Here is a 14,694-nt window from a genome sequence, read left to right on the forward strand (position 1 = left end):
GGCCTTTTCTCGTTGGAACGGAGAAGGATGAGGGGTGACTTGATAGTGGTTTATAAGATGATCAGAGGAATAGATAGAGTAGACAGTCAGAAACTTTTTCCCCGGGTACAACAGAGTGTTACAAGGGGACATAAATTTAAGGTGAAGGGTGGAAGGTATAGAGGAGATGTCAGGGGTGGGTTCTTTACCCAGAGAGTGGTGGGGGCATGGAATGCGCTGCCTGTGGGAGTGGTAGAGTCAGAATCTTTGGTGACCTTTAAGCGGCAATTGGATAGGTACATGGATGGGTGCTTAAGCTAGGACAAATGTTCGGCACAACATCGTGGGCCGAAGGGCCTGTTCTGTGCTGTATTGTTCTATGTTCTAAGTTTGTGAGACATGATTTCCCATGCACAAAGCCTTGTTGACTATCCCGAATCAGTCCCTGCCTTTCCAAATACATGTACATCCTGCCCCTCCAGATTCCCTCCAATAACTTGCCCACCACCGATGTCAAGCTCAATGGTCTATAGTACCCTCGCTTGTCCTTACCACCCTTCTTAAACAGCGGCACCATGTTAGCCAACCTCCAGTCTTCCAGCACCTCACGTGTGACTAATCGATGCTACAAATATCTCAGCAAGAGGCCCAGCAATCACTTCCCTAGCTTCCCACAGAGTTCTAGGGTACACCTGATCAGGTCCTGGGGATTTACCCACTTCTATGTGTTTCAAGACATCCAGCACTTCCTCCTCTGTAATGAGGATATTTTTCAAGGTGTCACCATCTATTCCCCTGCATCTATATCTTCCATGTCCTTTTCCACAGTAAATACTGATGCAAAATACTCGTTCAGTATCTCCCCTATCTCCTGTGGCTACACACAAAGGCCACCTTGCTGATCTTTGAGGGGCCCTATTCTCTCCCCAGTTACCCTTTTATTCTTAATGTATTTGTAAAAACCCTTTGGATTCTTCTTAACTCTAATTGCCAAAGCTATGTCATCTCTCCTTTTTGTCCTCCTGATTTCTCTCTCAATAATACTCCTACTGCCTTTATACTCTAAGGATTCACTCAATCTATCCTGCCTATACCTGACATACACTTCCTTCTCTTTCTTAACCAAATCCTCAATTTCTTTAGTCACCCAACATTCCCTACATCTACCAGCCTTTTCCTTTCCGGCGAAAGTGAGTATCAGAGTTAAGATTAGGGTGGTGCTGGAAAAGCACAGCAGGTCAGGCAGCATCTGAGGAGCAGGAAAATCAACGTTTCGGGCAATAGCCATTCATCATTTCTGAAGTGCTTTTGCCCGAAACGTCGAATTTCCTGCACCTCGGATGCTACCTGACTTGCTATGCTTTTCCAGCACCACTCTAATCTTGACTCAGCCTTTCTTTTCATCCTGACAGGAATATACTTTCTCTGGATTCTCATTATCTCATTTCTGAAGGCTTCCCATTTTCCAGCCATCCCTTTGCCTGACAACATCTGCCCCCAGTCAGCTTTTGAAAGTTCTTGCCTAATACCATCAAAATTGGCCTTCCTCCATTTAGAACTTCAACTTTTAGGTCTGGTCTATCCTTTTCCATCACTATTTTAAAACTAATAGAATTTTAGTCGCTGGCCCCAAAGTGCTCCTCCACTGACACCTCAGTCACCTGCCCTGCCTTATTTCCCAAGAGTACGTCAAGTTTTTCACCTTCCCTACCAGGTATACACACATACCGAATCAGAAAATTTTCTTGTACACACTTAACAAATTCCTCTCCATCTAAACCCCTAACACTATGGCAGTCCTGGTCTATGTTTGGAAAGTTAAGATCCCTTACCATAACCACCCTAGTATTCTTACAGATAACTAAGATCGCCTTACAAATTTGTTTCTCAATTTCCCTCTGACTATTAGGGGGTCTATAATACAATCCCAATAAGGTGATCATCCCTTTTTCATTTCTCGGTTCAAACCAAATAACTTCCCTGGATTTATTTCCGGGAATATCCTCCCTCAGTACAGCTGTAATGCTATCCCTTATCAAAAATGCCACTCTCTTGCCTCAAAAACTGAGGCTGATGGATTTCTGTGAGGCAAGGTAAATTAAGTGTTAGGGAACCAAAGTAGACAGACTTAAGATACAGTTCAGCTGCAATCTAAAGAATGGCAGAACAGACTTGACAGGCTGAATAGCCTACTCTTGTGCCACATCTCAATCATAGCAACTTGTTAACTTACCGAAATAGTGTACGCTTTTCTAATCGAATCTCTCGTGAGTTCAATGTGTTGCAATCTTGATCAAGTACAAGAGGCTTCAAAACAATCACAATACAAGAGAACAGTGACAAAATGTTCAACAAAACAGCAAGCAATAAAATGACCCAAACTCTTATCGACAATATGCCTTCTTAACAGCAATTTGTTTGGATAGCATATTTAACCTAATTAAATGCCGCAAGGTATTTCAGTGGACCATAAAGTGAACAAAGGAACAAAATATAATACCAAGCCATGTAAGATATTGGGTCTTATGACCAAAACTTTGGTGCCATAAGAAAGCTTGGAAGAATATCTTAAAAGTAGAAAGGAAGGTAGAGATGAGAAAAAGTAGCTAGGCAATTCTAGAGTTTGGGTCTAAGCACTGAAGTGCATTGGCACTACTGATACAACAATTAACTTTGGGTTGCACAAGAGCACAGATCTCCGCTGACTATTGGGTTGGATGTGATTACAGGGATAGGGCCAGGTGAGGACACAAAGATTGAAAACAAGATGAATTTTTTAAAATCTGGATATTGGTGGACCAAGAGTCAATGTAGATCAGCAAGCACAAGTATGCATGGCAACAGGACTTGATGCATGTTCAGGCACAGATAAGAGGTTTGAATGACCTCAAGGTCAGAGAGGATGGAATGTGGACAAGTACATTAGATCAGTCAAATCTGGAGATAAATCTAAAGACATGAATATTACACAAAGCTGACGAGTGATGAAATAGGCAGTTTTGGGTTATGCTTCGAATATGATTTCAGAAGTTCATCTCACAATCAGACGTGACGTCAATATTTCAAATAGGTTAGTTTAATCTCAAACTGTTGCCAGGGACAGGAATGGAATCTGTAGCTAGGGAATAGAAAAAATTGAAACAAAAACACAAGTGAGACCGAAAACAATGGGTTCAGTCTTCCCTATATTTAATGGAAGGAAATTTATGTTCATCCCGTATTAAATATTTGATAAGCAATCTGATAATTTAGCAACAGTGATTCTCCCAGAATTAACAATTACATTTGTCACAACAGTGTATGATAATCAAAAAAAAAGTAAAGAAGGTTCAAATTGATTCAAAAGAGTCAATTACTCAATGTTACACATATGACAACAGGTTATTAGATGAAATTTGTAACTTAAGCTTGCATTATCAAAGAACAAACTGATGGTGCATTTTAAGAGAGGTCAGTGCCAAGAACCCTTGCAATAAGCTATTGTTCTTCCTCTGCAATTCAAACTTGAACTCCTCTCCTGCTTAAATCTGCTCCACTACTTGCATTATTCTTTCTCTCCCCTCCCAATCAGAAGCATTTTCTCTTCTGTGTCAGTTCAAACTGCCTCTATTTCTCCACAATGAATAAAGGCTGGCCATATCTCTTTCATACTCCAATTACTCTGGCACTCTCTCTCAAGTTGGAATTTGTGCCTCTCCCCTACATTCTTTGAAAAAAAACAAATTCCACTCATGCTCCCTACCCAATCCTACTTTCTCAGCTGTTTTCTGCTCACTTTGGTTCTACTTTTCCCTTGATGCCATTTATTTTCCTCTCTTCATTGTTACTGCCATTCGAATTTCCATTTTAATTTTTTTCCTCACTCTTCCATAGATGTGTATGTTGCTGAAAAAGTATTTTTCAGTATTTGCAGCTAAGCCCAAACTTCCCTCGTACTGAGTGGCTTGCTAGGCCATTTTAGAACCATTCACATTGATGTGGATCTGGAATCACGGGGTAGGCTAGATTGGGTAAGGATGTCCTAAAGAACATAGTTAAACAAATGGGTTTTTGCAACAATTGATGATAGTTTCACAGTCACGATAAAGACCAGCTTTCAATCCAGATTTTATTTCTATTAATCAAATTTAAATTTCCCTTGATGGGATTTGAATCAATGTCTCCAGGGTATTAACTGGGGTACCTGGATTTTTAATCCAGTGATATTACACATTGGTGTGGTGTAGCATCCAGCCAATGATGTAATCATTGTCAATCATTATAAAAATCCCATCATGTTCACTAATGTCTTGAAGGAAGGAAATTTATTGTCTTTACCTGGTCTGGCCTACATGTGACTCCAGACTCACAACAATGTGGTTGATTGTTGAAATTTGAAGCAGTCAGTTCAAATGGCAGTTAGGAATGGGCAATAATTGCTGGCTCAGCCAATGACATCCACAACTCATGACTGAATAAGGAGTAACATTACTGTTGCCCTTTATATCACAATCTCTCCTTAAGCTGCTGCACCCCTTTATAACTGCCATCCACTTTCCATTCTTCACTGGCACTCGTTTGGGGCATGCAAAACTCTAAACACAATCCTACCATCATTGACATCATTCACACTATCATCAGAAGATGCATATTACATACCTTGTCACCTCCAACCAGAAAGAGATCTACAGCAGCTAACTGAATTTGCAGCCTCTCACAAAGCTCTGTCAACAGTTCTCTAATAGAAACACCGGTTTGGATTGAAACTGTGTGCAAGGAACCATCCGGCAGACTCACGGTGCAGTGTTTTGAACGCTTTTCTCTCTCTGTCACAGATTCTTTTGTAGAAACATTCTTTTGGAAAAAGAAGTTCTTCAGTCAGGTTGAAATACTAAGAGCAACAAACTGGAACACAATTGATGCCATAGATCCTAAATCAGTATTAATTCTTTACAAATAAAATTTTATTTGTAATTTTTTTCAGCTATTATAACATGAATAGAACTAAAACACAAATAAACAATATCAATACAAATTGTTTTTGAAAATAAGTGAAAAATACACTAAGCTAAGAATTTTTAAAAGATCTCACTTGCTATTTTAAACAGAGCGTGCTTTGTGCTGTCTAGCTTATTTTTTCTGAAAACATATAGCAAAGTATTTGATATAGGGCTGTAAAGTGGGGTGGGAGATACTGCTTTCTCATTTAGATGAAACAGCAGGTTTCAATGGATCTATGTGGAACGAGAATGCCCTCCAGCAATAACGGTGGGATGTTTCATAATCTCAACAGTTCCCACCAATTTGACTAGCCAGCAGCTTTAGCACTTCCAGCAGTGCCAGAACCAAACAGTGGACATTGCTGGGACTGCAACAAGGCCCAGGATGAAGGTAGACATAGCATCCGGAACCAGAAAAATGCAGTTATTTTTATATTTAGGGATGATTGGGAGTCTAAGGAGAGAGATGGGAAAGCAAAGTTGATGGCTAGCCAGTAAATAATAAACAGAGATACAAGGCAAGCCCCTCCAATTTTCACTTTTCTGATTAAAAAAGCCCTAAACTGTCCTGCCTATGCCAACCCTTTTATGGCTTTGGCAGTGTAACATTTAGGTCAAATGGTTGTTAACAAACTCAGTTACCTGCAAATCATCTTTTTGCAAAATGGGAGCAAGCTACCAATTTTGAAGCCAGTCCTGTCTGCTATTTTGTGGGCACCAGCTGAGGTTGTAGAAGCAGGTGGTGGGCTACACACCCAAGGAGATGTCACTATGGATGAGATTTTCTCATATATGCCAGTCAATCAGGTGGCTGGCTACTCTCCATTACCAGCAGCACCAGTCATGTCGAAGGTTGTGAGGGAAAAATTGGCTGGACAGAGTGGAGGAGGGAAGGCGGGAAGGACAAACTGGGATAGGGTGCTTGTATGGGTGTGGGTGAAATAATTCCACATAGGCCAGTATCCAGTAACCAAGTCACCCTTTATTAACATGTGAAAAGCCCTTGACACAGATCCAGCTCCCTCAGAGCCAACTAGTTAATAGAATGTCTGGCATTCCTGTTCTTATCTGACTGCCAGGACTCCCTGATTGGACCAGATTAAATGCGTTAATCAGGGAACTCATATTCTATGACTCCACTTGGCTGACCTTGTTACAGATGCTACAGCTCGGGCACTATCAACAGCTTACACATTGGCAGGGACCTGTCCATGTGGCATGTCCCTCCTGCTGAACATTTCACAAAAGATTGAAGGGCAGTGGGTGGAAGGCCCTTAACAGGTCATTGATTAGCTAAATAATGGTCAATATTCATCCAATAATGACTGTCTGGCAACTACTTCACTGTTGAATATGTGCACTCCCCCACCAAATATCATGCCAATCCCAGCCTTCCAGGAGATTGCTCCTGTGCTGAGTGTAAAATTCCAGCCTATATTTCTTAACACAATAAGGTTAAATCATTTCATTTTACAGATCAACTATTTAGATCATAGTATAATAAGTGTATTTCTTAATTGTATAAGCTTAGAAATTCAAAATAGCATAGAATAAGGCTATACACTCATCACCCATGCTAACTTTCAGCAAAATAAATCGTCAGTACCATTTTCTTATTCTATCTTCTATTTTTGGTGTATATCTAATTTCTAATAAATTTCTTTTTAAACTCATCTCAACCTCCACCATGCTCATAGGCGGTAAATTCCAGATCATTCCCTCTTCTGCATAAAAAGTTAATTTGTGTCTACACAGATTTGACAAATTACCACTTAAAAAGCCATTAACAAAGTTGAGGGTCTTGGGTTAGAGAGCGAGAGTTAGTGTGAGATTCCATATGCTTGCTAACTATACTCTCAATAAGCACTGTCTCCTATGATGTATGCACAAGAACCCCAAAGTTCCTCTGTCCCTTTCTCTAAAACTGTGCCATCAAATATAAATTGTATTTTGCAATCCCTTGTGCAAAAATGCATCCTCTATGTATTACATTCCATTTGCCAATATCTGCCCACTCTGCTTACTTATGCATGTTTTATTGCAGTGGCCTGGTATTTTTCTCAATGTTTGCTGTACCTGCAAGTTTTGTATCTTTAGCAAGTTTTGAAATTTGACTGTGTTCCAATATCCAAATCATTTATATGCAGCATAAAACACAGTGGTTCTAGCACTGGACCTTCAGGAATACCACAGTCATCATGCAGCCTGAAAAACAACTACCTATCACAACTCACTCTTGTCTAATGTTAAGCCAACTATTTTTATCCATTGACTCCCACTCCCTAATCAATAGCCCTCAATTTTGTTAATGACCTTTTAACAGTTACTTTGCGAAAACCATATTGACATAATCCATAGCCAGCATTTCTTCAACTTTCTATTACTTAAACAAAACTTCCAACTAAATTCAGTAAGTGTGGCCTGCCTTTTATGAAACTCATGTGTCCAGGGCATTCAACATTAAAATGATTCTAGAATAAGAAGTAAAAGTTTGGTCAGAAAAACATATCTCCTCGGCATTTTTTCAGTGATTGTATGCCCTTTTCTCCTTTTCTCTTAAAGGTTTTCAGTCCTTTGTGGGTTTTACTTCCAAGTTTTAAGCTAGAATACTTCCAGGACCTCATCCAAATGATCATCCTAATATCAGTTTAGAGTAAAAACAGAAAATACTGGAAAAACCTGGCAGGTCTGGTAGCATCTATGCGGAGAGAAACAGAATTAACGTTTCAAGTCCAATATGACTCTTCTTGAAAACTGGAAGAGTCTGGAAAATCATCTTTTTTATGTTGTTGACAGGGGGAAGTGAAATGAGAGGAACAAATGGTTAGCCTGCCCAGAGCAAAAGGCAAAGGATGTGCTTATGGTGGTAAAGGAGAGATAGAGATAAAAACTAGGTGTGAATCATAGTTGTGAAAAGGACACAATGGGTCCAAGCTGGGTTGTGTCAGGACTGAGATAGTCAAGAAAGCTGCTCAAGTGATAATCGAGAAACACTGCACCTGCCTAGTCAATAACTTCCACACCACCAAGAATGTTTGTGAGGAAATTATCATAATCCCCAGCAAGAAACTTTGCATCAAAATTGCAGGTTATGTGACACACTTAATGATTGTATTCAGCGTGGACCCATCAGAGGCATCACTATCAAACTGCAGAAAGAAAAGCGGGAGAGGAGGGATAACTCTGTTCCTGAAGCCTCTGCTCTGAGATGATTGAAGTGGACCCAGATACCAAGGAGCTGCTGAAGCTGCTGGACTTTGGCAGCTTGTCTAATCTGAGGTCACACAGTAGGTATGGCTCTCCAAAATCCAAGAATCTAAAGTTATTTGTACAACATGGCTCGAACTAAAAAGCAAAAGCAAAAACAAACAAGGCATAAACATGAGACAGTCGGGGACAGGGTGGCATGTAATCAAAATGGAGGACAGAGTTCTGAAGTTATTGAATTCAATGTTGAGTCCCAGAGGCTGTCATTCCTCCAGCTTGCATTGAGCTTTGTAGGAACTTTGCAGCAGACCAAGAACTGAAATATTAGCATGGGCAAAAGGTAGTTTATTGAAATGTACGCAAGTAGAAGTTCAGGGTCATTCTTCAGGGCACATCAGAAGAGTGACTGTTTTTCTGTTTTTGGTTTCACCAATGTAAAGATGACTACACTGTGAGCAGCCAATACAACAGACATCAGCCTATTTCACAGTTTGACAACAGTGCTCCTCTGAAGCAATGAAGCTGAGCCAAGTTTGATTATTCTCCATTCCCTGAACTGGCATGAGCACAAAGCAGATGTCAATCCCAGGATTGTCCTAAACTGTATGGTACACAGACTTAAACCAGCACACGTCACCCAACTCCTTTTCTTCAAATTAACTTTGAAATAGATATAAACAGATTATTTCCTGTAAATGATCTGGAGTTGGCAAATATCTATTAAACTAAGGAAATGTTTTCAAACTGTAATCATGTTTCAGATCCTCCAGTACTACCAAATGTGTGCTGTGGGACTACTCCCATGTTTCTGTTTAATTTGCACTAACCTCGTGTTTGTTGTTTCTTGGACAGCCGGAAGCCATCCCCTCTGTGCTAGTGGAAGATGACATGGAGCCAAATGATTCACAACGCCACTGAGACAGTCCATTATTTTCCGACAGGTCTAGCAAGTGAGAGAAAGAATGCATATTTTAAGAACGTAAAAGTATTTCCTACAATCCTCTACAGTATGTAAAACAACAGAGCACTGCTTCTGTTGCTGCATGAATTATGATACTCGCACTTCTTTTAACAAATGCAAGATAAGGTAATGTGGTTTAGTAGATATAGTGTACTAAAAGGTAGCGTCTGTGAACTTTATTCAGGCAATAAGATTTCATTGTAGGCCTTTCTATCCTTATTTTTTCCCATTCAGAACACATAATTGTTTCTGGACATTTTCCATTCTATCAAAAAACTTCCATTTATTACCAAGAGGCAATTTTTCATCATCAGCAAATGAAGTGAAGAAAGAATTGTAATAATGCACTACCTTGTACAAGCGCACGATGCCTCAAAGTGTTTTGCAAAATTTTTTTTTTTGACTGTTGTTAAAACAGAGCAATCGACTTTCACGCAGAAAATCCCACAAATAGCAATTAAATGGCATTACCATCACTGAATCCCCCACTATCAACATCATGGGAGCTCTGCTGACCAGAAACTGAACTGAATTAGCCATATAAATACCATAGCTACAACAGCAAGTCTGAGGCTAGGAATTCTGCGATGACTAACTCACCTTCTATCTTCCCAAAGACTGTCTTCAAATTAAATGTGTCCTGTAATACTCCCTAGTGTATCACTGCACTTCAACAAAACTCAAGAACCTTAACATCATCTGGGATAAAACTGCCCAAATATTTGGCACTGCATCCAGTATTTTAAACACTCTGTCACCCCATTACCAATACACATTTGATAGATGGATGGATTGCAGCAATTCACATTCACTCTTCCAATAGCAACTTCCAAACCCATAACCTCTACCACCTGCAAGAAAGGCAGGATATAATGACTAAGTCCCACAGAAGTTAGTGCTGCAGCCAAAGCTTTTTTACAATTTACATCAATGACTTAGATAAGGGGTGCAAAGATATGGTGGCTAAATTTGTACATAACAGCAAAAAATGCTACAAAAAGGACAGGAGATTGTAACACCTATAAATAAACTTATCGTTTATCTATATGTGTTACAATCTCCTTCTTCCTTTCTGCCCATGATTTATTGACATAGCACAGAATGAGATACCACTCTGACTCACTTCTTACTTGTGCTTTGTAAATAGCTTTAGAGAATTAGGAAGTGAGTTATTTGCTGCAGGTTCCCTGCTTCTGACCTGTATTTGTAACCACAGTATTTATATGGCCAGTTCAGTTAAGTTTCTGGTCAATGGCAACACCCAGGATGATAATGGGGGATTTAGCAATGGTAAAGCCAGTTAATGTCAAGGGATGATGATTAGATTCCTTCTTGTTGAAGATTCCTTTTTATTCATTCATGGATGTAAGCATCCATGGATGTAGGCATCCATGGATGTTGGCTTTGCTTGGAGATCTGGAATACTAGGTCTATAATATCAATACTGTGCTACCGCTTATCCTAAATGGTCATAAGCTTGGCACTCTTGTGTACAAATGTTACTCACCACATGTCAGCCCAAACGTGGACACTGTCCAGATCTTGTTAAATTTAGACATGGTCAGTATCTAAGGAGTTGTGAACAGTGATGAAAATTATGCAATCATCAGTGAACATCCCGACTTCTGACCTCGTAATGGAGGCATTGATGAAGCAGCAAATGGTTGAGCCTAGGATATTTCGCTGAGGAACTCCTGCAGAAATGTGCTAGAGTGGAGATGACTGATCTCCAATAACCACAACCATCTTCCTTTGTGCGACATAGACACCAATCAGTCTTCTCCCCAAGTCTCATTGCTAGGACTCCTTGAACATAGGAACATAGAACTTAGGACAGGGAGTAGGCAATTCAGCCCTTCGAGCCTGCACCGCCATTTAACATGATGGTGACTGATCTTATCCTAGTCTCAACTCCCCTTTCCTGCCTGCTCCCCATAGCCCTTTATTCCGCTTTTCATCAGAAACATCTCTATTTCTTTCTCGAATCTATTGATTGATTCTGCCTCCGCTGCACTCTGTGGCACTGAGTTCCACAGCTTCACAACTCTCAGAGAAGTAGTTTCTCCTCATGTCGGTTTTGAAACTACTTCCTCTCACTCTATATCTATGCTCTCTTGTTCGAGACTGTTCCATAAGGGGGAATATCTATTCAACATCCACCTTATCAATTGCTTTAGTATCTTATATATCTCAATCAGATCACTCTCGATTCTTCTGAACTCCAGCGAGTACAAACCCAAGCTAATCAACTGCTCCCCGGAAGGCAGCCCCTTTATCTCTGGAATCAATCTTATGAACCACCTCTGAACTACCTCCAGTGCCACCACAAAGTTCCTCAACTAAGGAAATCAAAACTAGACAATATACAGAAGTGGTTAACAACACTTCTTTACTTTTAAAATCCATTCCTTTTCCAGGATTCCATTTGCTTTTCTTATTATATGCTGCACCTCCATACCCACTTCCTGTGGTTCATGCACAAGGACACTGAAATCCCTCTGCATGGACGCACTTTGAATCTGCTTCCTATTTAAATAATAATTTGCCCTTTATTTTTCCAGCCAAAATGGACAAACCCACACTTACTCACATTAAAGTCCATCTGCCAGATTTTGGTCCATTCTCTTCGCCTCTCAATATCCACCTGCAATCTCTTTATCGCCTCATCATTGGCTACTTTCCCACCTATTTTCGTATCATGAAAACTTTGCTGTGTTACACTTTGTCCCTGCTTGCAGATCCTTTATAGAGATTGATACTACATTCAGTTAAATACTGCCTTGAAGTCATTGGTAATAAAGATAAAATCACTTTCACCTCACCTCTGGAATTCAGCTTTTTTATTCATGTTTGAGTCAAAGCTGCAATGAGGTCAGGAGTTGAGCATTAGTGAGCAGGCTTTTGTTAAACAAGTATTGCTTGATAGCACCTTTGATGGCATTTTGATTAATTCAATGATGATTGAGAATAGACTGACACACTAGTAACTAGCAGGTTAGAGTTGTGCTTTTTGTGTACAGGACATATCTGGGCTATTTTGTACATTTTTGGCTGGATGTCAGTATTGTAGCTGTACAGGAACAACTCTCCCCCACTTGATCCCCTTAACCACGCAGCTTTATTTCCTTCCAAGTGTCAATCCAAATTGCTTTTGAAATCATTGTTTCCACCTACACAATGTTCGTAGGCAGCATGTTTCAGGTCATCACTATTCACTACAAAAGTCCCCCTTCATTTCTTGCACAAAATTGTAAACCTGTATCTCCTAGCCCATTTATCATCAGCTAAAGGGAGAGATTTACCCTTGTTCACATTAAGTACGTTTGTCATAATCTTGTATAACTCTATCAAATCTTCCACTATTTTCTTTGTTCAACAACGATGAAGGAGAAAGTGAAGACTGCAGATGCTGGAGATGAGAGTCGAAAGCGTGTTGTTGGAAAAGCACAGCAGGTCAGGCTGCATCAAAGGAGTAGGAAAATCGACGTTTCGAGCATAAGCCCTTCATCAGGAATGAGGCTTGTGGGCCATGGGTCTGAGAGATAAATGGGAGGGGGTGGGGATGAGGGGCAGGTGACTGAAGTGGTGGAGGATGATGCAATGTATGCGGAGGTTGGTGGGGTGAAAGGTGAGGGCCGGGGAATTCTATCCCTGTTGCGATTCGAGTGGAGGGGTTCAAGGGCAGGAGAGCGCAAAGTGGAGGAGATGCGCTGGAGGGCATCGTTGACCATGTGAGAGGGGAAATTGCCATCTGGGATGTTCTAGGGTGGAACTGCTCTTCCTGGGAGCAGATGCAGCAGTAGTGGAGGAATTGGGAATAACGGATGGTGTTTTTACGGAAGGTAGGATGAGAGGAGGTGTGTGGTCCTGGTAGCTGTGGGAGTCAGTGGGTTTGTAGTAAATGTCATTGTTTAATTGGTTGGCGGAGATGGAGATAGAGAGGTCCAGGAAGGGGAGGCAGGTGTCCAATATGGTCCAGATGAATTTGAAGTCAGGGTGGAAGGTGCTTGTGAAGTTTATGAACTGTTCAACTTCTTCGTGGGAACACGAGGTAGCGCCGATACAGTCATCGATGTATCGGAAGAAAAGGTGGGGAACGGTGCCAGTGTAGCTGTGAGATGGATTGTTCCATGTACCTGATGAAGAGGCAGACATAGCTGGTTTCCATGCAGCTCCCTGTCTCACTCCACCAAAGTCATGTAGGCCATGGGCCTCCTCCATCGCTAAACCCTTCCCACCTGATACCTGAAGGAAGAATGCGTCATTTTCCATCTTGGGATGCTGCAACCACACGGGATCAATGTGGATTTCACCAGTTTCCTCATTTCCCATCCCCCAACCTAACCCAGTCCCAAGCCTCCAACTTGCCACCACCCCCTTGAGCGGTCCTATCTGTCCATCTTCCTTCCTTCCCATCTATTCGCTCCACCCTCTCCTCTAACCTATCACTTTGACCCAGACCTTCATCTATCTATCACATTCCCAGCTATCTGTCCCCCAGCCCCACACCACTCCCATTTATCTCTCAGCCCCACCCCGGCCCACAAGCTTCATTCCTGATGAAGGGCTTATGCCCAAAATATCAATTCTCCTACTCCTCGGGATGTTGCCAGACCTGCTGTGATTTTTCAGCACCAACCTATCACCACCCCTCAATACACAAATTTGGTAAGTGTACAGCCTCTCTCAAAAATAAAAAGGGGCTGTCTAGCAGCATTATAACATATGTAAGAAAAACTCACCAGCATGTGAATCGCCATTCTCTTTTCTCTTTTGAGTTCTTCCTAAGCTCCTCCGTGACCACGAGAAAAATGTTCCCCTCTTCTTGTTGCTATTATCATCTTCAAGCTCAATGGGTAGCAATCTGGATGATTTAATCCTTGAACCGGACTGGAACAGCAAAAATAAATACAGATGAATTAGGCTTGCAATTAGAACATTACCTTTGACAACAAAAACAGAAATTGCTGGAAAATCTCAGCATCTGTGGAAAGAAATAAGAGTTATTGTTTTGGGTCCAATGACCATTCTTTAGAAGTTTTGAGTTTTATCATGAACATTTTCATGTACAGTATGTAAAAAAACTGAAGAAAATACTTAAGCATAGAGAATAGTAAATATACAATTGCCCAAGTGCCCTGTGTTCAGTAAAAAAATAAAATGGTTGCAACTTCAAAGCTGTTCTGTAAAAACTGTTGCTACTGTTGGTTCAGTTCCTATCAACATCAACATCATGGGATGTGGTCTTTGCTGGCCAGACAAGCATTTCTTGCTAAATGTTAATTGCCTTGGAGAAGGTGGTGGCAAGCTGCCTTCATGAATTGCTGCAGTCCTTAGGGACATCCACAGTGCTGTTAGGAAAGGAGTTCCAGGAATCTGACTCAGCAACAATAAAGAAACAATGATTATTTCCAAGTCAGGCTTCTGCTATTCCCATGCATGTGCTGTCCTTGTCCTTCCAATGGTAGAGGTTTGGAAAGGTGTTATCTAAGGAACTTTGCTAAGTTGTTGCAGATGGTGCACACTGCTGACACTTCGCATTTATGGTGGTTAAAGTGAATGGTTGCT

General features: G+C 40.9%; 1 protein-coding gene across 1 annotated transcript in view; it reads right to left on the bottom strand.

Annotated features, from left to right (window-relative positions):
* Positions 1-14,694, bottom strand: part of rgs12b (regulator of G protein signaling 12b) — a 269,956-nt gene that overhangs the window by 94,487 nt on the left and 160,775 nt on the right. Inside the window, exons 9-12 of the mRNA XM_043703699.1 lie at positions 13,869-14,016; positions 8,993-9,108; positions 4,618-4,812; positions 2,213-2,286 (exon numbers count right to left, since the gene is read on the bottom strand). Of these exons, the coding sequence (XP_043559634.1) occupies positions 2,213-2,286; positions 4,618-4,812; positions 8,993-9,108; positions 13,869-14,016 (533 nt within the window). The remainder of the gene's footprint in view (positions 1-2,212; positions 2,287-4,617; positions 4,813-8,992; positions 9,109-13,868; positions 14,017-14,694) is intronic.

The sequence above is a fragment of the Chiloscyllium plagiosum genome, chromosome 2 (assembly GCF_004010195.1).
Source record: "Chiloscyllium plagiosum isolate BGI_BamShark_2017 chromosome 2, ASM401019v2, whole genome shotgun sequence".
Taxonomy (NCBI): Eukaryota; Metazoa; Chordata; class Chondrichthyes; order Orectolobiformes; family Hemiscylliidae; genus Chiloscyllium; species Chiloscyllium plagiosum.